The sequence below is a fragment of the Sarcophilus harrisii genome, chromosome 3, assembly GCF_902635505.1.
Source record: "Sarcophilus harrisii chromosome 3, mSarHar1.11, whole genome shotgun sequence".
NCBI lineage: Eukaryota > Metazoa > Chordata > Mammalia > Dasyuromorphia > Dasyuridae > Sarcophilus > Sarcophilus harrisii.
Genome location: NC_045428.1, coordinates 498,577,890 through 498,602,343, shown reverse-complemented (window position 1 = coordinate 498,602,343; position 24,454 = coordinate 498,577,890). Strand labels below are relative to the sequence as shown.

General features: G+C 39.2%; 1 protein-coding gene and 1 pseudogene across 3 annotated transcripts in view; one reads left to right on the top strand and one right to left on the bottom strand.

The window, feature by feature from the left end:
• DGAT2 (diacylglycerol O-acyltransferase 2) overlaps positions 1 to 1,106 on the top strand; it is a 53,471-nt gene extending 52,365 nt beyond the window's left edge. For all 3 annotated transcript variants that reach the window (XM_003764648.4, XM_031961366.1, XM_031961367.1), the window contains exon 8: positions 604 to 1,106. In XM_003764648.4, the coding sequence (XP_003764696.1) occupies positions 604 to 758 (155 nt within the window). In that variant the 3' untranslated portion in view covers positions 759 to 1,106. The remainder of the gene's footprint in view (positions 1 to 603) is intronic.
• Positions 1,107 to 15,096: 13,990 nt separating this feature from the next.
• On the bottom strand, positions 15,097 to 16,817 carry LOC100915064 (annotated as a pseudogene).
• Between the last annotated feature and the right edge of the window lie 7,637 nt (positions 16,818 to 24,454).

Sequence of the window (24,454 nt, the reverse complement as noted above, 5' to 3'; positions counted from 1 at the left end):
GAAAAAAAACATTGAACAAAAATCAGGATACCTGAGAATTGAGTGTTCAACTTCCACTTTTCTAGCTGTGTTGGCCTCATTTTTGTAATTTGTACAACAAATAATAGTTGTCTATTATGTGGAACGTTCTTTAGGAAACATTTTAAAAGCAACAACTCACATATCTTTAGTGCTTTAAGATACACAAAAGATTTTCCTCTCTGTAACCACAAGGATTCTTAGTTTTTCTCCACAGATGAAGAAATTGTGATTGAGAGGTAAAGGGACTTAAGGGCAGGATTTGAAATTGGATTGTAAATTAGCACCAGAAAGGGATATTTATAAGAAATCAGATCCAATCCTTCATTTGACAGTTGAAGAAAGCATGTGAATTGAGTGTCCAAGAGTATACAGATAGTAAATGACTGGACAGGAAATTTATGCTCGGGTCTTTTGACTGCAAAATGGAAGCATTTTCCTCTTCCCTTTTTTTTTTTTTTTTTTTTTTTTTTGTGGTTGCTGGTATTATAAAAGAAATCAGTGTTGGGGTTCAGGAGCTGTGGGAGGGAGATGGCAGGAGCAAAGCTTCTAACAAGATACCTGATAACATCTTTCTTTTGACAGTGGGTGAACCCATCACTATCCCCAAACTAGAGCACCCAAGCCAGAAGGACATCGACCTATATCATGGCATGTACATGGAGTCCCTGGTGAAACTTTTTGACAAGCACAAAACTAAGTTTGGTCTTCCTGAGACAGAAGTTCTGGAAGTGAACTGAGTGGACTAGGCTGGTGGCAGGCAGCCAGTGGCCTCCCCTTTGGGGGAAGAGTCAGCCTCAAATCATTTTTCTACCAAGTTCTCAAGTGCTTTTTGTTCTGTAAATTTGGAAGCCTCATGGGTGTCTGTGGGTTATTTAAAAAAAATTATAATAACAAAATAATAATTTTGTTAAAATATTACAATCTTAGGTCTTTTTTAAGGAGAAAAGTGAATGTATCCAAACTCTCTTGCTGCTTCTAGTCCATCCCACTCTGAAGAGCTGAATTTTTTCCTGGTTTCTCCCTGTATTTCTCAACCTGATCCTTCCTTCCATCATCAAAAACAAAAAAAAAAAAAAAAAAAAAAAGGTTACCTTCCTATTATGAGGAAGAGAGACCAGGACGGACTGTATTTTGAAAACATCCTGGATATGAGGAGCTTCCTTAGAGGAAGCTGGATTCAAATCCAAGCTCTGCAATTTACTTCCAGTCTTATCTTGGGCAAGTCCCATGTTAAATAAAATCATTTCCCTCATCAATTAAAATGAAGGGGTTAGAAATCTAGCTTCCTTCCTAGCCTGAGGCTCTTATTCTATAAAGCTTCATCCTTAACCCTAGGGAAAAAAATCCTACCACATTATTTTTATCCTGTCCCCAGCCCTAGAGTATACACATTAATGTAAAATTGTCCCCTAACAACATATGAAAGTCCCTGCTATTTGTCTGATCCTTAATCAGGGAAAGTGATGACCCTCTAATGCAGTCCAGATGCCATTGATCCTGAACTATACTGAACAGGTGGGGTGGATCTTTGTATAATTTTATTAGTGATCTGCCTTCCAAAGCTAGAGATGGTAACGTGTTGGAGAGAAAGTTAATGGTATTTTATCTCTCCTTGTCAGTTTGGGGGAGTGGGCCTGGAAGGGGCCTGAAAACTTACCTTCTCCTTTTCAAGATTTTTTGCATAGTCCTCACCTTCCCTCCATCCCCAACCCTTTCTTTCACATAAACTGGTGGAAAACATACCCCATTGATGCTGTCATCTCCTTCCCATCTCACATTCCCTTTTGCTAAATATTTCTCTTTCAACTCTGAATGTCACAGGGAGGGAGGCCTGGCATGAAATGCTCCTAACTTACTGCCGGGGGAGAATGACCCTGGCCTTGTCATTCCATAGTTTCCATTTCATTAAGCTGAAGATAGGGACAGAAATATAATTGGGGTTCATAAACTCCTCCTTGGACTGGAGAAATGCAGGTCAGTTTCCATAATAGGAGAATGACCCATGTGGCCTGAGTTGAAAATATCATGAAAGAAAGTTGAAGATGTGGATGAGAGTCTGCTCCAAGTAGGACTGACTCCTGGGCCAAGCCAAGCCTTTGATGACAGCAGAAGGCAACAGCCCCTCTCCCATTTGTGTCTGAAGAGAGTGTTTCTCCATTCCGGCCTGGCATGTAGTGCCGTTTACCTGAAGGCCAAGTGTCCAGGGTGGCTCTAGACCTCACATTTGTGTCATTAGCCACCTGTATGATCTTGGGACTTCCTTGGGTCTCATTTTCCTGCTATAAAACGAGGACTATGGACTATTTAACATTGAAGTTCTCTTCCAGCATCAGTCCCTATGATCCTCTCATCCATGTGCCTTTGCAGAGCGGGGGACCAGAGATGCCTTCTCACTTCTCAGCACCTTATGGCAAAATGAGCCTGTAGTATGTATATGTTCTCTCTTCATATTTCTCAAATCATTGTACCATATCAGAACATTTTGTACAATTTATAGGAATAAACTTTGGTTGGGACTAGTGTCTTGACTTTGGTGTTTAGTCTTTCTTTCAATGGATAGGAAGGAGGTATTGTGGTCTAATAGGAGTGAAGGGACCTAGGAAAAAGAGTCCTCCAGGTCGGGCTGGATCCTGAGTTGGAGAAAAGATAATGCACATTTCTGCAAGGTTTTAAAGATTATGAAATGCTTTTCTCATCAATCCTGTAAGGTAAGTAGTACAAATAATACTTAATTTTACAAATGAGGAAACTGAGAATGCAGGAAAGTAAGTTTACTTGCTTGGGATGATCTAACTTAGAGATGAGTTTAGGATCCAGCTTCTCTTAATTTCAAGCCCAGCACTTTTTTCTTAACAATAGTTCAGGAACCCAAGCCCCCATTTTCTATTACCAAAAAATGTCTTTCTTAGATAATCAGTGAATCAATTAGGATTATGGTACATCTTATGCATGCATGCCTTACTAGGTGCTCTGGGCCAGAGAGGAGGAGGACTATGATCTATCCCTACCTGTTACAAGATGGGGAGAAGAGATTTTGCATGCATGAAGCTGAGCAACAGCTCATCCAAACTGAATTGCCTCCCCCATTTTGTCTGCCTCCTCCATTTTGTCTGCCTCCCCATTGCCTTGGTTTCCCAGATTCAGAGCTCTAACTCTTTGATCTGCCCCAGCCCTGTCTACTAGAACACATTTCTCCTCTACCCATCATCTCCATTGGCTTCTCATTGCCTGCGGATCAGTTCCATACTCAGCCTGGTTGTCAGTGCTCTCCATAAGCAGATCTTCACTTTTCAGCCTCCCCTGTCACTATTGTCAGGGCTATAGAGACACAAGGGAAGGAGATGGAGCTCCTGTTGCCATTGAGTGTGTAATGCAGTGTGAGAGCACACAATCCCCCCCAGTTACAAGTGGTAAGGTGGGGTGAGAGCTTGGAGAAGCCGCGGCATTGTGGGATGAAAGTTTGGGGCTGTACCCTGGTCCTGGCACGGCCCACAGGGAAGGATGGGGAGAAAGGGATGCATGGGGCCAAGGCAGTGAGAGAGATTTGGAACCCCTGGGGCCAGATTGAGTTCAGGGGGATGTGTAGAACATTAAGTTTGGATTGTCACCTCCTCATTGGGCCTCCATTTCTCCTCTAATGGCAGAACCAAACCAGTTTATTAGTATTGCCCTTTCTAACACTCTTCTGGTGGCACAGACGGAGGGGAGGTCAGAGGTCACCTAGTCCAACCACCTTGTTTTACAGATGGGGAAACGAGGACAAAAACGGTCAGACACTTAGCTGTTGTCATTGAACTTGATCCTCTGCAGGCCACTCCTCGGGAGGGACGGGTGGGCAGAACTTAACTCCAGAAATGTTTGCCCCCTCCAGGAATGACCCTCAGAAACTGGGGGCTTGGGGAGTTCAGGCACAAAAGTGCTGCTGCTTCAGCACTTCCAGCACAGGTCCGCCCCACCTCCTGCAAGTGAGTGTGACATCCCTTTCCCCTCCCCCCCAGCTGCCCAAACACGGAGGTGAGCAGCAATCCCACTCAGGGAACCAACCAAGATGGGTCAGAATCATAGCTGGTCTTCATAAAGTACTTTCCTCACAACAACGCTGTGAAAATAGTTAAACTTCCCGGTTCCCCTTTCACTAAAAAGGAAACTAATATCCAGGAGTTTTCAATGATTTGCTCTGTCCAGGTCACACTATTAATGGCAGTCAAGATTCAAGAGAAGACTTTATTTTTGTCTTTTGGTTTTACATTGCCTTCAGTTTTCTCACATTCTTCCCCTCCCAACTGAATCTTCTCTAACAAAGAATGAAAAAGAAGAAAAAGTACTCCAGTAAAATAACAGAGTATGACAGTATATGCGATATTCCTGTGTCCATACTTCCCCCATCTTTGTAAAAAGGGAGAGAAGTGTATTTTTTTCATTTCCTGGGGTCAAACTTGATCATAATAGCACAATATTCAATTGCTCCTCTTCCCCTCTTTTCCTATTGGCTGTAGTTGTGGATACCTTTTTTCTGGATTGTGCTATCAATTTATATATATCTTCCCATCCTTGAATTTCAATTCCATAGCCATTGTTGCTTACAGTACAGTATTATTCCACTATATTTTTGTGCCACTATTAGTTTATTTCCTGAGCAATGGGTATTTCCTTTTCTTTGCCATGACCAAAAAAATGTTGCTATTCAGAATGTCCCTAAAGTCTTAGTGCAGTTTAGAATTGTTTGTCTTGTGGTATATGGAATTATTCTGCTTCTGAGGGAGAAAAGAGTAGAAGCATTTTGTAGAGGTATAGTTTTTCATTCCTGGGGCCAGACTTGATCATTGTAGCACAATATTCAATTGCTCCTCTCCCCTTCTTTTCCTATTGGCTGTAGTTGTGACTTTCTCCCCTATTATATCTCAAATGAGATATCTGTAAAATTTCTTAGCATAGTGTTGGGCACATAGTACGTACATATTAATTGATTGTGTCTCTTCCGCCTTCCCAGCTCCATCTCCACATGTACCTTTCAGGCAGCTTGTCTTGATTAAATGAAAGAATCATAGAAAATCCAATGTCATATTTATGATAGCTGTCCTAACTAGGAACTGGCTTGGCTGTCAGAACTGGAAGGAATGGTAAAGTCCATCTGGTCTGACCCCCTTATAATTATGACCCTCCATAAAATTATGGAGGAGGAAGCCAAGGTCCCTAAAATGAAAGGGACTTGCCCAAAATCGCTTAACTAGTTTATAGCAGACATCCAAACCAAGTCTCTTTCCCCCAGTCCCAGATTCTGCAGAAATGATCTCTTTTCTATAGAGGTACCTGAAATGAAGAATATTTAGTAGTACAGTGATGTTTATAAAACACTTTCCTCAAAACCTTCTCATGAAGAAGGTAGGTCAAGCATTTCATTATACTGATTAAGAACAGGCTCAGAGAAGAAAGGAGCTAAAGATGGTCCCAAGCGGGTAAGTATCAGAGATGACCTTTCAAACTTAGACCAACTGGTTCTGGAGATTCAAAAACACTGTGCTTGTGGAGGTTAGAGTCTGCTGGGAGATGGGAGCATGGATCCTGGGATCAAGTAAGCTTCTCAAGAAGCTTGCAGGCACCACAGGCCAGGCACCATGCTAAGCTCTTATAAAAATACAAAGGGGAAGCAGTCCTTGTCCCTCGAGAGCTTGCACTGAGGCAGTACACAGGGCAAACTCCTAGTGTTTAAGCCTCTGATATGTTCCAGGCACTGCGAAGCAGTGAGGATACTAACAAGGGGGGACAGGATGCTCTCAGGTTTCCCAGCTTATCCCCCATTAAGCAATGACAGAAGAAACACACTAGAATCTAAGGGAATTCTTGTATAGAGTGGGACTTTACTGAAACTTGAAAGAAGATAAAGATGGTTTTATTCCAGGAATGGAAGACAATTTAAGATGCTGAGAGTTAGGAAATGGAGTGCCTATGCATGAGGCGCTCAGCAGTGGGAGGTACCGCTGGAGCAGAATCCTTACAGGAAGAATGGAGAGGAAGACTGGAAAAGTAAGAAAGGGCTAGGGTATACTGGGCTGGAAAAGGAGGGTGTGATGACCATGTATTTTAAAATCAGCCAGAGTCAGGAATTCAAGTTAAGGGAAAATCTGATCTTTATTCTTTGTGGAGATGAAGGGGGATGGCGATGGGAATGTGAGCAGCCGCAACACGAGTCCAGCCAGCCATCCCTCTCCGCTTCTCTTCCTGGCCCTCTGCCTCCACCCCCCAAAATCGTCCCTACGTCATTTCCTATACAACACATCAGGACTTGCACAGAGAGTGGGCGGAGGCCATTCTTTCTCCAAGCATATATATTAATAGAGTATAATCCAATTACTATTTAGCCTCACGTGCTTTGGGACCTCAGTGAATCAACTCAAGCTTCAGCCCATTACACCTCCTGCTTTCTTTTCTTTTAGAACACAGGTGGTCATGCCATCCCTGACTCCTCAGGGAGGTCAGAGCCCCCAAGGGGAGGTGATCACGCCCTCCCTGACTTCTCAGGGAAGGAGGAATGGGCTGAAGCTCGAGTTCATGCACTGAGGTCCCAAGCACGTGAGGCTAAATAGTAATTGGACCATACTCTATTAGGAGGGGATTTTATATTTGATCCTGGAGGCAATAGAGGTCCCCTGAAGTTCAAACAGGAGGTGACAGGTCTGCTCTTTTGGAAATATCAATTTTGCACTTAAGAGAAGGATGGAGAGAGCCCAAAGACAAGGAGACTGACCATAAGCTGTTGTGAAAGTTAATGTGAAATCATGAGGGCCTATACCCAAGGAGTGAAAGTCTCAAGGAAGGAATACAGAGAGACACCATTCTGAATGTCTGTGAAAATACAAATTTCAAAATTGGCCACTGATTGGTACTGGAGGTGAGCAAGATGAGATAAAGACCTCATGACTGGGAGGATCGTGGCACCTCCCACAGTAATGGGAAAGTGGGAAGAAGAGAAAGATTCTGGGGAAAAGATGAGTTCGGTTTTAGATATGTTGAAATCAATGTAGCCAATTCAAGGCATCCAGTGGTCATTTGAGGATATGAGGCTGGAGATCAGGAGAGATTAGATTACTTCCATCTGAATAAGAGAGTTAAATCTCTGGTAATCGATGAGACCATTCCATGTGAAACTAATCTTGCATTGGGGGGGTATGACCTGGATATAGATTTAACTGAAAGCTGAGAAAAGAGTGGTCAGACAGGAGGAGGAGGAGATCCAGGCCAGCAGAAGTATCCCCAAAACCCAAAGAGTTTCAAGAAGAGGAGGATGATATCAAAAGCTACCAAAAAATTAAGAAGCAATGAGGATTGAGAAAAAGTAATAGGATTTGGCAATCAAGAGATCATTGATGACTTTGAGGAGAGAATTGCCATTGAATGATGAAATGGGAAGCCGCACTGTAGAGTTAAGAAGGGAATGAGAAGAAAGACTGTGGGGGCCTTGATTATAGACCATTTCAAGGAGTTTAGTCAGAAAAAAATTTAGGATGATAGCTAGCAGGGATGGATGAATTAAGTGAGGATTTTTTGAGGATGGGGGAGATATGGGCATCTGTGTAGGCAATGCAGAAGCAACCATTAGAGAATAAAAGTAATAGAGTGGGAATGACAGGGACAAACTGTTAGAGAAGATCTAATGGAATGGGGTTACTTATTACATGCAGATTTTTGGCAACTATAAAAATATAAACAGGTACATATAGATATATGTAATGTAAAGTTAAGATAATCTTGGGAAAGATGGGACATGGCTCTGGATCAGGAAATCGTTCCTATAAAGTTATATTTGAGCTAAATCTTAAAGCAAACAAGGGATTCCAAGAGGATCCCTCTTGGTGGGAGGGATCCTATATGTAAGGTCAAAGTGAGGAGGGGAGAGCATCCTAAGCATAAGACACAGCCAATGCAAACTTACACAGAAGTGTGGTACAAAGAATACCATAGAATAGATGGGAATGATAAAGTGTAAGACTGCAAAGATAGGAAGGATCAGGAGATTTCAATGCCAAAACCCAGGACTATATGTTAATTCTAGAAGAATCAGGAGGCTCCTGGATCAGGTGGATGGGCTGGTTAGATGATTTTAGGAAAATCTCCTTGGTGACTGTGTGGAGGAGAGTGGATTGGAAAGAACAGAACCTGAAGTGAAAGGTCAAGTAGGAGACCATGGTAATAGTCTACATGGGCAATGATGAGGGCTGACTTTGGGGGGCAAGTGATCTGGAGAGGACACATGAGATGTAGTGTTTAGATAGAAAACTCAAGATTTGGCGCCTGATTGGCTATATCAGCTAAGCAAGCATGAAGAGGCAGGGGTGACTGCAGGGGTCTGAACTCCAGAGACTGGGAGAATGAGATGCCTTCAGCAGCTGGAGGGAAGCTCAGAGGAGGGAGAGAGTCCAGCAGAAAGTTGTACTCTACTTTGGGGATATGGAGTTCAAAATGGTGAAGGACAACTCATGCGAGATGTCTAATGGCCAGTTCATGATGAGGGTCTGGAGATGATGGAGAGGTATTGTACTGGGGCCTAACCTGAAGGGCAGAAACCACACAAGGCAGGCCTAGAGAAAGGTTTTCAGAGATCAAGCCCTCGTTCAATTCATCACTTTCTGAATGAGAAATGCGGTCTGCAAACTGGAGGTTCTCCTAGGGTAGGAGAGTTCCACCTGTTGCTGGAAAGGTAGATTTTATACACAAATGATAAGGGGGAAGGGAGAGAAAGGGTAGATTACAATATAATCAACAATATAATCATTCTCAGGGTTTGAGCAGTTTCTCATGGCAAGCCCACAAATGGAAGACAATAAAATTCCTGGATTGTTTCAAATTTTAAGGGTCGTGAATATCCCCTTTCCAAGGCACAGAACCAGAATTCTGTGACAGGAACAATATTCTGTAGTTTTCATTTCACTTCACTTATTGTACACAGGTACAACATAGCACAAAAGTATAAACATTGTCAGAATGATAATTTTAAGCTACATTGTGAGCTTTTGACAAGTCAGAAAAGGCAACTCTGAGAAATCAAACTTATTAGTATATTCATTATACATATATTGATGAGCATGAAAATCAAAATGATTTTTTCACAATAGGTTTGAAAGGAATCAGAATAAATGTAGTAATTAAACTCACGAGAGCTCACCAAATAAGGGACTATAAAAAGAGAAGGCCAGGAAGAACATAGCACAGTTATAGAACATGATAAGAACGATGAGTGATCAGACTGGTAGGCAGAGAATCAAGAGAGATCAGTGTTACCGAAACACAGTAGAATATCCAGTAGTGAACAACAATGTCAAATACTACACACTGGTCTGGTATAGAACAAAGTTTCTTAAACTGTGGATTATGACTCTGTATGGGTCGCAGAACTGAATGTGGAGGTCGTGAAAAATTTGGCAGTAGTAAAAGGTAACTCATATTCTGCCAAGATTAATTCTCTATGTAAAAACAAACAAGCACATCTGTCTCAGTATGCAAATTTGCTTTTGTCTTTAATAAATGGTAAAATCGTGTATATCAAAGAATTATTTTAAAATAAATTTTGTTTTGCATAACTTCACATGTGGTCTCTTAATTGTGAGTGGGGATAAGGGATAGAACCTAGAACAAAAATCTTAAAAACAAATGTAAAACAATTTTTTTAACATAACGGGGAAAATGTTAAATATTTTTAAAAGGGAAAAAATAAAATAAATTTCTTTATGATTTACGACAATGTATTTCTTCTAGCTCCATTCAGCAATATAAGTAGAAAGGAGTCAGATGATTGGAGTAAGCCAGGGGAAGGGATGAGAGGTGATAGTATTAGTTCTAGAGTAGAGGGAATTATTTTGAGCCTTGATTCTAAGATCTTAGGGTTGAAAGAAATGCCAGAGACCATCTAAGTTCCTGTACATCAGGAATTTTTAATCCTTTTTGGTCATAGATCCTTTTGGCATTCAGTCTGATAAAAATTATGAATCCTATCTCAAAATTAAGCCTTTAAATGTACAGGATAAAATGCACAAAATTACAAAGGAAGTCAGTTCATTGAAATACAAATATCAAAATATTTTTTAAAAATTCATTAACACCAGGTTAAGACATCCTGCCCATAAGTGGTATGTATATCAGTTTATTAGACTCTTGGGAACCCAAGATTCTGTCTCTCAAAAAAATAGTAAAATAGATGATTCTTTCCAAAGAGATCTAAGGAGCCTCATGGGCTTTAAAGAGAGCCAGACCAACTTAATTAGGAGGTGTCAATCTTGAAAAGAGACTATTCAATAGAGCACTGTGATAAAAAAAAATTGCAGGTAGCTGAAGAATAAATGAATTTTGAAAAAAATATTGGTATCATTCACTTTGTTTCCAAATACATCCCTTTCCATTTCCCTGCCTATTAAGATATCCCTTGGAACAAAGAAAAGGAAAGAGAAAAACTGCAATTAAAAAACCCAACCAGGACATCAACAGTGATATTATATGCAATATTCCATACCCATGGTGTCCCACTTCTTCATACAGAAGAACTCTTCTCCTTTAGGTTTAATTTTGCAGAATCAAGGTCCTAAAGGAAATAGAAGGGTATAAAGACCACATGTAGAGAAAAGATGTGAATCTTTTTAGTATTGCATACTCATTCTTAACCCATAATCCCTTGCCCCTTGTCACTAGAACGAGATTACTTTTTGGGAACAGAAAATACTAGGGACTTTCCACTCAAAATTTTTCTTTTGTAAAGAAAAAAAAACTAAACCTAAAGCAGAAGAGTTCTTCTGAGAGTATGCCTCAGGAATTGGAAAATGTTAAATTCAGTGTTTGATTGTTCTGTTGATTCTCTAGACTCCAGAAAATTATGTTGAAAATGTTAATGATGCAAATTAAACTTTAAAATGTGTCAGCATCTTTTTGTCTCCAGAGAACTAGTTATTAAACATTTTACCAGGATCCCCCTGGTTTAGGACACACCCAATCTCAAAACTCAAAACATTATGTTCTGGTTAGGGTTTTTTTGGTGGTGGTTGGATTTTTTTTTATTATTCATTAGCCAGCATTTCCAAGTGCATGCAAAAAAAAAAGTAAAAAAAAATAAAATAAAATCTCCTTTCCTTGACTCAGCTATCACTACTTCAAACTACCAGACTATGCCTTTGCTGTCACTTTTTTAAAAAATTGTGATTTGTTGTGTTTTTTTTTTTTGTTTTTGTTTCTGGTTTTGGTTTTCGTTTTGGGTTTTTGGTTATTGTTTTTGAGGACAATATTTCCTAGAATAGAGATGAGAAACTAAACTTCCATTATATGAAGAATGGGGCACCATGGGTATGGAATATCGCATATAATATCAGACACTCTTGATGTCCTGGTTGGGTTTTTTAATTGCAGTTTTTCTCTTTCCTTTTCTTTGTTCCAAGGGATATCTCAATAGGCAGGGAAATGGAAAGGGATGTATTTGGAAACAAAGTGATATAAAAGTGAATGATACCAATATTTTTTTAAGTATCTATATACCATGCTACTTTTTCAAAATTCATTTATTCCTCGGCTACCTATTCCCAATTTTCTCTACTCCCAATTTTCTTTTCCCAAGTTGATGTGTAGATTTTCATTCCTATTACTAATGATAGGTTCTTTTTTTTGGTAACTAGTATTTTATTTTTTTCCAATTACATGTAAAGATAATTTTCAAATTTATTTTTCATAAGACTTCAAGTTCCAAATTTTTCCCTCGCCCTTTGCCCCTCTGCCCTCACCAAAATGGCAAGTAATCTAATATAGGTTATACATGTACAATCATGTTAAACATATTTCCACCTTAGTCATGTTGTGAAAGAAGATACATAAAAAAGAGAAAAAACAAACAAACAAAAAAAACAGAAAAGGAAAAACAAAGAAAAAGATGATATACTTTGATCTGAATTCTGACTCCATAGTTCTTTCTTTGGATGTGGAGAGCATCCATCATGAATCTTTTAGAATTTTCTTAGAATTGTATGAGAAGTGCTAAATCTATAATAATGAATCATAGTATAATGTAGCTGATACTGTGTATAATGATCTTCTGGTTCTCCTCACTTCACTCAGCATCAGTGATAGGTCTTTAAACCAATCAAACTTTAAAAATATGTGCCGAACATTACCACTGAGGCCTGGACATGAAAAAAAAAAGACAAACCATTCCCTGCCCTCAAGGAGCTTAAATTCTCTCAGGAGCTCACATTTTCTCCTTGGGTCCATCCAGCCCTCATGGTTCCCTTTTGGCTATACTGATAAAGAAAGACTAGTCAGTCATCCTGTGTATCTGCTCCTTTGCACTTTTCCTAGAGCTAACTCCTTTGACTCCTGAACACAAGCTTCCCCAGCTTGGGCAGAAGGCAAGGTCTCCCCTGGTCATGGTTGCCAGTGCTTGAGTTGATTTGTGACCCATTTTGATGCTTAAGTTTGGGGACATGTACAGGACTTCAAAGAAGAAGCCATTCAATGCTGAGACGCAGTGGTCCTCAAACTTTTGTTTTCAGTATCTTTATCCTATTAAAAATTATTGAGGATCTCTCCAAAGCGTTTTTGTTTATATGGGTTATATTTATAGACATTTAGCATATTGGAAATAAAAACTATTTTTGAATTTGTAGGCCCTCTAAAAGGGTTTCAGAGATCCCCAGGATTCTCTAGCTCATACTTTGAGAGCCACTGTTAGCCTAAGAGTAATAGATTTTTATTTGGCACATCTTAGGAGAGCTAGGTACGCACTGGGCCTGAAGTCAGATCAGCTCAGACCCTCACTAGCTGTGACGCTGGGCAAGTCACTTCACCCTGCTTGCCAGTTTCCTCATCGTCAGCTGAGCTGGGGAGGAAATGGCCGCCCCTCCAGTATCTTTGCCAGGAAAACTCCAAATGAGGCTGGTTATTGTCCTTCGCTCTTGAAAAGGATCAGAACGACATCTTTATGTCACAGTGTGTCTGATGATGGCTGATCAGACTGGCAGGAGCTCAGAATGCCCACAAGTGGGGCACACAGTGGGCAGATTTGGGGTGGATTCTATATTTGCACATCTTGTGGCCCTTTGGAGCTGCTTCAGTTCTGCTTTGCTCATAGAATACAGTGATGGGGGCCCCCAAATGGGGGAGAAATAACAAAGCAATTTGCAGCAGGGTCTTTGAGGGGGTGGGATTTGAGGAGTTGAAGGATTAGATCTTGCACAGAAAGACCAATAGAGGATTGAGAAATGCCAGAATACTGATCTTTAAACTGCCATAGGGAGGAAGAGTGCCGTTCTCAGTGCCCCCCATTCCTGTACCTTGGGACAATGCTCTGATGGCCCCTGCCCTAGTTACACTCTGGCCTATTTGTGTGAATGAATATGAGAGTGTGCAATGGTTTGGTCTTCAGGGTGATACATGTAAGTGTCTTCATGATGGGTAAATGTCCGTTTACGTGTACCTCCCCATGCCATAATCATCACCATCGTCAGTAAGAAGAGGCATGGGTCACATGGAGGCAATTATACAAGCCTTGTCTGGGCCCCGTGGGAGTTTAAAGTCCAAGATATGTATGAATATATACAGAACACACAGACAACTGAGAAATGAACTTTCCGCCATGTCTGGGAGGCACAGCACCTTGCTCAGGTGTGTGGGGGATGTTTCACTTCTCTAATATCACCAGTAATAGGGCATCGATACACAAGACAACAGGAAATGGACGTCTTTATCATGGAAATTTTCAGGGATAACATAATCCAAAAAAGGGAAGGGATGCCAGGTAGAGAAGGGATGCAGCCAGTCCCAAGGAAGGCAAGGACCAGCAACCGGATGGTTTTTTGGTACTACCACAATCCCTCATGGGCCAGTCTGACCGAGTCTGTTATTCCCTTAAGGTTGAAGAGTGGTACAATGGAAGGAAAGAAGTGGTTCTGGAGGCAAAGGACCTGAATTATCCTCTGATGCTTACTACCTGGCTGATCTTGAGTAATTCACTTAAACTTCCCCAGCTTCAGTTGTTGAACTGTACAATGAGGGGAACTGGCTTGATGATGTCCCTTCTTTGCATTATAAATCTGTGATATTTAGTCTTAGCTAGTTAAGCATCTAAGGTCACATTTGAACTCATATTAGGCACTCTATCCACTGGATCACAAGTCACCCCTAAAGACATAGTTATTGCCCCTTTAATTCCACTTCTCATCGTTGCCTTTGTTAGTAAAGAGCTGGGATGCTCTTTGTCCTCCATTGGGGTTCCAATAAAGAACTTGAGGTAAATGTTCTCTACAGGCTGTATATTTGCCTATAGGCTATCCAGGGTCCCCCAACTATTTAAGTATGATAACAGAGAGGCGCCTGATCTCTAAGACCAGTAAAAGATCAAATGCAACCCCCCGAAACTTTCTAGCAGGTACCTCCATTTTTCTGTGCTAGATACTCACCAGTCCAGCATACATTTTGGTAGCATGCTCTAAAAATGGTCCTAAATCTTTCCTCCCCAAGGAATCTGACTGTCCTCGGAGCCATTATGCACAATTTTTGATCCTAGAACCAGATAGTTGTGGGAAAAGGACTCAGCTTAGGGTCAAGAAGGAAGGGGAAAGGATGGCCCCTTAAATTTTTCTGCACTATCTAAGAGTTAGCTTATATGAGCATGGTGTTGAGGGGATAGTTGTTGAAGAAGAAAGCATCATCCTCTAGACACAGAGAAGTTTCTATTTGGGAAAAAGAGTACAATGACACAAGCCCCATTTGGGTTTGGGAAGGATAGGGGAATAAGCAGGTCTCATAATGGTGCTGTTAACACCCCCTAAATAGCTTACTCTAGTGCAAAACCCTAGTGGCCCTTGGCTCCTATGGTATGGATCATATTTTCCTGAAAATAGTCATAATATTTTGTTTGGGTTCACTTGAGACTATACTTATCTTGGAGCCTTCCCTACTACATGGGCCCCTCTTTTTAGGAACATTTCATTGTTGACAGAGAAAAAAAGGGTCTTCTACTTAAGTATTCTTGCCACCAACTCCATAGTTCAACTTTCAGTCTCTAGTAAGATTTTCATTTATTTTTATTGTTTTTAGAGTGTTCTTTGCATTTATTGTTTTACAGCAGGGTGCCCAATAAAGATAGTTTTACAAAGTATATATAGTGTTTAATCCACCTGGAAGTTATGATTTTTAAAATATGTAAATACAAATTTAGGGTCTTGCAAAATAGTATTTAAACTAGATAGTTTAAGTTTATCTTGCCTGCTATAATCCATACTGTTATTTCTCCCCAAATCAATAAAATCCATATGCTGAATCATCATCAGTTCCATTATGTGAATAATGATTCACAATAAACGAATCCCTTTTCATAAGCGTTTTTCCTGACCTAAGAGTTTTTCCTGGCTCTTCTATCAGGCCTACATAAAAAGACAACTATGAGTAAAAAGAATTTATTGTAGGTCAGGGTCCAAAAAGCTAACAGTAGTTAAGTATTCTACATGATCTATAGTCGCCGTTTCCATTTTTAGTAAGGATGTACTTAGATTACTTTTTTCAGTTTGTTGTACAGGACAAATATGAAAGCTTTCATCCATAAGAACATTGGACCAGGCACCCTTGAAGAAAGTTTTGCTACCCTCATCTTTAGAAAACTTCTTCCAGGAGTGAATTATCCTCATGTACACACAAACAGTTCTTTTGCATTCCGGCGGCGTTATCATTTGCTGCCTTGCCACATCAAAAAGATAGGAGACAGCAATCATTGTTTGTGCCATCACCCAACTGATAGATAACCTTATGAATGCTTTGGGGATCTGGGAGCCTGCCTTCTGCTGGGTCATAGATTCCAAAGTAGGCTGCTCCACAGGTGATAATGCCCTCCACTGAGACATGGAAACCTTGATACAAACCATTAATTCCATCACCCGTGGTGATTTACCCAAGCCTTTGAATTTTCTCTTGGTGCCAGATTTCCCAACTTCAGTTGCTAAGCAGGTTCTCACAAAATCCAAGAGAGAGACAAAGCAGGGACAAGTACCAGCTGTATCATTAGAGACAAGATTACCAGGAAAATACCTCCCAAATTGTGTGTATTTGTCCATTCTCCTCAAAATACTTGTTTATACTTGTCTTTAAAGGCAAAGATAAGAGCAGGGTGGGAAAAGATATGATTACATTTGCTATTACCCTGACACTTGTTCCTTTGGAATTTGGACTATATTATGCATTATGGTTTTGTACTGCTTATCAGCAGTGATTGGCTTGCATGCTGTACTTAGCATTGTAGTTTGACTCTTTGGATAAAGGCCATCCAAGTCTTGGAGATAGTAGCAATGACACCACCAGCAAAGAAGAGGTTCTCTCGTGGTTGCAGCGGGGGCAGATGGTGGACCTGGAGGCAGAGAGCCAATATGAGTGGCCAGAAAGTCAGAAAACCCCACAGGAAAAAAATTATCTTTGTAACGTCACAAAGGGTGTCAGCGTGTTGTGCTTCCCAGGGACCAGAATGCATGCATCCCTAGTACCTGCTCCCTCCACTTTTCCCTAAGGAGGACTTTCATTCCTAGCAGAAAGGGAAGAGGAGCTTCCCCTGCCCCACCAACCAGATTGGGGCCGAAGCCGACCTCTCTCCATTCCTCTGACAGAGGAGAACCAGGTTAGAATGACATCTCTCGGCCCTATTAAATAGCACTTGTTCAGGGGATGTAATTGTAAGGTTCAGTCTAAACTCCTGATGTCTAAAGAGGGACTTAAGCTCTGTAGCTAAGACTTGACTCCCTTTCTACCAACAATACCAGTTCCACAATGAACATACACAGAAAATAGCAAAGAAACTCACTCATCCAAGTCCATAGCAAAACAGAAATCAGTGAAACCATGCGCAGGAGAATACAGACCTGACAATAAAGAGTGAGGGACATCTTGGGAGCCAGATAGGTCTGCTCAATCTAGAGAGAGATTACCAGGTTTCTTAAAGGGGAACTTCCCTGAAGTCTTTAGTGTAACAGAGACTGCCAGCTGCTCTCGCATCAGTTTCTTCCCAAAGTATTAATTTCCAGTCAACAACCCTTAGAGCTGTTGGCATCGTCCATCTAATCTCTCAAAGCCAGAAGCCCAAAGAGTTTCTTTCCTTCTTTCCTTCCTTCCTTCCCTCCCTCTCTCCCTCCCTCCCTCTCTCCCTTCTTTCCTTCCTCCCTTCCTTCCCTCCTTCCCTTCCTTTCTTCCTTTCTTCCTTCCTTCTTCCTTTCTTTCTTTTCTTCTTTCCTTTCTTTTTCTCTTTCTTTTTATTCTTTCAATTTCTTTTTCTTTTTTTTCCTCCTTTCCCCTTTCCACCCGCCCCACCTCCATCCCCTATGCAGGCACATGGTATTGATCTCAAACAGTGATTAAGGAGTACATCTCAGATTACAAATGGATCCCAAGTCTAAGAAAGGGTATTACCTCATTCCTGAATCTTTCTTTAGACCTTTGGAAGTATATCGGAAGCCTCTCAAAACTCATGTAAAGCAGCAATTGCAGTCTTCCCTCCAGAATATCTTACCTTGCTGAAGAATTAATTCAGTATTCCAAGTTTTCTTGTTACATATCTGTGAGGGAAGTCATATCTCAGATAAAAAAAAAAGCATCACAGCCAGGTTCTCCACCATGCATTGCACTGAGAAAATATAAGATAAATGAGGAGCATACAGTTTGGGGAGATAAATAAAGATAGTACAGAATTGAGTTAGCATAGCTCAGTGATTCAGTTTATGATTGGAACATTTGGGGGAAAAAAAATAACACTTTAACAGAAACACTGATAGTTTGCTGGGCAGAAGCTTTCCATTTTTCTTCCCAGGGTCAGTAAAGTTTTTCATGGGATCTCTGTCTCTGTCTCTCTCTGTGTCTCTCTGTCTCTGTCTCTGTCTCTCTCTCTGTCTCTGTCTCTGTCTCTCTGCCTCTCTGTCTCTCTCCCTTTCTCTCTCTCTCTCTCTGTATCTCTCTCTCTCTCTCTCCCTCCCTCCCTGGCAATTGGAATTAAGTGATTTGCCCAGGGTCACACAACTAGCATTAAATGTCTGAGACTAGATTTGAACTCAGAGCCCTCTGATTCCTGGCTTCAGACACTTAATAATTGTAAGCTATTTAACTTCTGTCTGTCAGTTTCCTCAACTGTATAATGAGGATAATAATAATACCTATCTCCCAGGCTTGTTAAAAGAATCAAATGAGATAATATTTATAAAGCACTTAGCGTAGTGCTTGGTACATAGTAAGTGCTTAATAAATGTTTATTCTTTTTACTTCCCCCTTCAGAGAATTTAAGGCAGATAGTAAGATCTCATCTATGGTATTTTTGTCATAATTAATTGATATCCCCAAAATAAACAAACTATTTCTGAAGATTCTTCTTCATCTTTGCCAGTCCTCAAATAATTAAGCAACCCCACCATGAAATATTACAATGCCTATTAGACTCATGCCTTAGAACCTGTACAAATTGGTTCAGAATAAAGTGAATAAAACCAGCAGGACAATTTATATTGCAACATTAACGCTGTAAAAAACAATTTTGAAAGACTTAAGAACTCTGGTCAATGCAATGCTCAATTATGATTCCAAAGGACTGATGATAAAGAGTGCTACACACCTTCTGGCAGAGAAGTGATGGACATGCAGAATAAGAATACATTTTTTGGATATGAAAATATATTTTAATTTGTTTTGTGTGGTTATGTTTATTGATTATAAGAGTTTCTTTTTCTTTTTCGTTTCTTCAGTGGGAGAGAATAAAAATAAATAAAATAAAATAAAAACAAATTTAATTAGAAATATTAACTAAAAAATGCTGAGTTGTTTTATCTTGCCAGTTAAATTGTCTGAAGGCAGACTTATTAAAATTGAGGTTTTCCAACATTGTGCACTGTGCCATCTACTTGCCAACCAAAAAAGTCTTCCTAATTGTTATAAGAGCTGTCCCATGGGGTATGGCTGGCTTTTGAAGGTCTATAGTGGGGTCCTTTTGAGTAAATTGGATTTTTAGGCAGAGGCTGGAGAATGACTTATGTTTTCAAGGAGAATGCTATACAGGTAATTTGGACTAAATGTCCCAGTCCTTTTCCACTCAGAGATTCTATGAATCCTTTCTTTTTATAGCAGAGAAAAGTAGACCACAGAGAGTTGGAGTGATTTGTCTCGAGTGGCAAGACTATACCTCCTGTCTCCTGACTCTAGGCCCTTTGCCTTTTCTATAACTTTTGGGCAGGTCTATTTGCTTTGTTTTGCTTATACTCTTAGTTCTTGGGAATCTGTTGGAACAAAGTGTTTTAATTGTCCCTTTAGAACAAAAGCCAATTCACAGAGGAATGAGTAATCCTGGTGATTCTCCACATTGATAAAACTCTTTGTTCCAAGAATTCAACCGTGCCTTGTTTGTTCTAACCTCTCTCTAATTCGGAGAAGAACTACAGATTTATTCTTATCTCACATTCTACACCTGGAAGTAGTTCAGTGCATAGAAAATGCCAGGAAAGCACACTCAAACATCTATTAGTTCATCCATCTATCTACTTATTTAATCCAAAAAGTGGTATTTTCAATTTTGTTTTTTTATCATGAACTTAATCATGTCACTATGCCAAAAAGAACAGAGAGAACTGAATGCAAACCCCTGAACTCCTTTTATATGCAATTTTCTTAAAAGTGTATATGAAATTTAGTGTACCTATCTAAAATATATATAGACATATCAAAATAAATATATAAAATATTTTTAAAGCACATGTTAAATTAAATATGCCATTGTATTAGGTACTAGGAATACAAAAACCCCCATCATTCTGGACTTATAGGAATTTACATTTTATTACTGGATACAACATCCAAACAGGTAAGTGTGTATATATATATATATATATATATATATATATATATATAACCACGAGGGAAGGAAGAGAGCACAAACAACAAAGTGGAATAGGAATGCCTTTCCATGAGCTAAGCCTTATTTTTGAGCCTTTTAAAAAGTCAAAATTTTGATTTCTTACACTCATCATGCTTTCTAGAGTGGCTGCTCTCATTTAGATCCACACAATTTTACAGTATATATTTATCAATGGAAATGAATTTGAATGTAGGTTCTTATACTTGATTTATACAGACACTAGCAAAACCTGTAATCAAAGGTTCTCTCCCATATGTCCTGTTTTCTCTATTGTCATTACAAGTCCGTTTTCCTGGACTGTTGCAATACTCCTGAGAGCTTTTCACACTTTCACTATTTTTACTTTATCCCTTATACCACTGAAAAAAATAAACACATTCTTATATTCAGATGCCATTCTTTTAAGCTTCAATGGTTCCTTGTTACTTAATGAATAAAGTTCAAACTGCTTATCCTTATATTTAAGGCCTACAATTTCAGGATATCTTGCCTTTCTAGTCATCATCAAAGTACCCGGGAAGGACCGGGTCTCTGGTTAACTCCTCTTACCCTATTCTGGGCTAACAAATTACCCCTTCCTTTTTCCCTAATCCCTAATTTGTCTCCTTGGGCAAAAACCACTTACTCATAATACCACTTTCAGAATTCCCATGTCCACCCAGTTCATTCCTATTTCTCTTCAGTTTCTATCTCCTTATTTCCTTTCACTATGCCTTCTGATCTCCCCCCTTAAGAATTAACAAAATCCTCTTCACCCTCCATCTCTTCCTTTCTCACTCTTTCCAAATACGCTTTCGGAAACTTTGTTCTCTCCAGAAGACATTTTATGCCCAGTCACCTTTGTTCTTTCTTTCATATCTTAACATAGGAGGAGGCCAATAAGGGGAGCCATCCGGCTCTTTGCTCTCCATTGCTTCCTTGCCTCTGTGTACACTGTTCTTGTTTGATCATTGACAACATGCAATAATAGAAAGTGCATTAAACATGGAGTTGGAATGGTTGAAAAATGGAAAGTATTGCATTAGCAGCAGGGAACTGAAGTCTTCAAAAGAAGTTTGCTAGTGGAGATGGGTCTTAAGCTGGATATTGAGGAATCCATAGATTTTACATTTGTGGATCTTAGAGGATGAAAAGGATTTCAGAAATATCATGTAGGGAGGGTGTATGTGTATTATCCATGTAGTCTACATGTCTATCCATGTGTCTACTCAGTCTATATAGATTTGATTTGCTGAAAAGTATGAAGAGATCACTCTGTCCATCCTTCTCTAAGAGAGACTGATTCCTTCCAGGAGAGGAGCAGAAGGTCAGTGCCACAAAACTAGCTGCAATCCTCAGAGATGGGGATATTGAACTAATATTTTATCTATTTGTTTTCTTATGTATTATTAGTCTATGGGACTGCCTTAAGTGTTTTTCTACTCTAATATAGCCCACTATTGTTCAGTGTGTCCGACTCTTCATGACGCCACAGAACACCAGACCCTTCTATCCTCCATTATCTCTTGAAATCTGTTTCAAGTTCATGTTCACTGTTTCCACGACAATCTATCCATCTCATCCTGTGCCATTTCCTTCTCCTCTTACCTTCAAGCTTTCTCAACATCAGGATCTTTTCCAATGAGTCCTGTCTTCTCATTATGTGCCCAAAATATTTAAGCTTCAGCTTTGCTATTTGACCTTTCTGCAAAAAGTCTGAATTAATTTTTAAAATTTTGATTAATTTGATCTTCTCATTGTCCAAGGGATTTTAAAAAGTCCACATTTGGAAAGCACTGATTCTTCAGTTCTCTGTTTTTCTTACAATCCAATTCTCACAGCCAGATATTGCTATTGGAAAAAGCATAGTGTTGACTATATGGACCTTTGTCAACAAGATGATATCTTTGCTTTTCAGTATGCTGTCCAGAGTTGCCATAGCTTTCCTTCAAAGGAGCAAGAATCTTTTGGTTTCATAGCTGTAGTTGCTGTCTGCAGTGATCTTTGAGCCCAAGAATATAAAATCTGAAACTGCTTCTATTTCTTCTTCCTCTTTTTGCCAGGAAGTGATGGGACCAGTTGCTAAGATTTTTTTTTTTAAATTAAAGTTAACCTTCAAGACACCTTTTACAATCTCTTCTTTCACCCCTATTAAGAGGCTTCTTAATTTCTTTTCACTTTCTTCCATCTGAGTGGTATTATCTGCATATTTGAGATTGTTATTTCTCCTAGCAATTCTATTTCCACCTTTTCATTTATTTACCTTGGCATTTCACATGATTTGCATATAAATTAAATAAATAAGGTGACGCTATAGCCTTGTCATATTTTTTCCGATCTTAAACCAATTAGTTGTTCCCTGTTCAGTTGTGTTGCTCCTTGGCCTGCAGTTCCTCAGGAAACAAGTAAAATGATCTTAAATGAGCAATGCAAAACATCTTTTTGTACACATGCCACATTTTGGTGTGATCCAAACAGTCAAAAGTTTTAGTGTAGTCCATGAAGTAGAAGTAAATGTTTTTTTTTGGAACTCTATTGCTTTCTTCATAATCCAGCAAATGTTGGCAATTTGGTTGCTAATTCCTCTACCTCTTAAAAAACCAGCCTGCTCTTCTGATAATTTTCACTTTGCATATTGCTGAAGCCTAGTTTACAGAATCTTAAGCAAAATCTTGCTAGTGTGTAAAATCAGTGAAATTAATTGTTCAATAATTTGCACATTTCTTGGCATTGCCCTTCTTGAGGATTGGGATATAAACTGATCTTTTCCAATCCAATGGTTACAGTTATGTTTTCCAAATTTGCTTGCATTTTGAGTGCAGCACTTTAACAGCATCCTCTTCTAGGATTTTAAATAATTCAGCTGGTTTTCAGTCACCATCAGTAACCTTAATTATTAACCCACTTGACTTCATTCTCAGGGATATTTGACTCTAGATCATTGATAATGCTAAGATCTTTCTTGTACAGTTCTTTTGTGTATTCTTACTGTCTTTTTAAAATTTTCTTCTGCTTTAGTTAAATCTTTTATCATTTTTCTTTTATCACACCTTTTTTTGGTATGAAATTCTCCTTTTTTATCTCATCTTCCCCATTCTATTTTTTTGTATTTTTTTTACATTGCTAATTTAAGAAAACTTTATCTCTCCTTGCTATTCTCAGGAATTCTGCATTCAGTTGGATATATCTTTCCCTTTCTCTTTTCCCTTTTACTTTCCTTCTTTCCTCAACTATTTATAAGGCCTATTCGATATCCATTTTGCTTTCTTGCTCTTCTTTTTCTTTGGAATGTTTTTTGTTGCTATCTTCAGTACAATATTGCCAACCTCTGACAAAAGGTGATCCACTGGAGAATAAAATGGCAAACCACTTCAATATCTTTGCCAAGAAAGCTTTATGGTCAGTACTAAAATGATAAAAGAAATGACAGTGGAAGATGAGCCTCAAATTGGAAAGTATCCAATATGCTATGAGGCAGGACAACTACAAGTAGCTTTAGTACTAATAAAGTGTCTAGGCCAAAGCGGATAGGAAGATCAACTACAGATACATCTGCTGATGAAAGGAAACGGTGATTCTATAAAGATCAATATTGCACTGGAACCTGGAATGTAAGATCTGTGAAGCAAGATAAGCTGGATGTGATCAAATAGAAGATGGAAAGATTAAACGTAGGCATCTTGGGTATCAATGAACTTAAATGGAGGGGAATGGGTGAATGTAATTCTGCTGATGATTACATTAACTCCATGGGCAAGAATCCCTTAGAAGAAATGAAGTAGTCCCCATAATCAATAAGAAGGTTAAGAAATGACCAAATAATGTCTATTCAGATCTAATACATCACAGTAATACAAGTCTGTGCTCCAGCTATTGAAGCCAAAGTTGATCACTTCTATGAATACTTGCAATATTTTCTAGAAATAACACCAAAAAAGGATATCACATTCATCATTAGTGAATGAAATACTAAAGTAAGAAATGAAAATATAATTGGAATAAGGAACAAGTCTGGCCTTGGAGTATAAAATGAAGCAGGGCAGGGACTAATAGAATTTTCTAAGGATAACTCATTCTCCACAACACTTTTTTTCAACAACCCAGAAGGCGACTCTACACATGGACAAACTAGATGATCAACATAGAAATCAGATTGATTATATACTTTGCAGTCAAAGGTGGAGAAGCTCTATACAGTTAAAAACAAGATTTGGAGCTCACTGTGGCTCAGATCATGAGCTTTCTATTGCAAAAATCAGACTTAAATTGAAAAAAGTAGGGAAAACCATCAAACCATATAGATATGACTTAAATAACATCTCTTATGAATATGAAGTGGAAGTGATGAATAGATTTAAGGAATTAGGTCTCATAGACAATGCCTGAAGAATTATGGACAAAGGTTTGCAATATTGCAAAGGAGCAAAGAACCAAAAAATCTCCCCAAAAAGGAAGAGTAAGAAGTGAAATGACTGTTTAATGAAGCTTTACAAATATAGTCCACTCAGCTGCCAAATGAATTTTTTTTAATCTTAAGTCTGATAATGTTAACCACCCCCC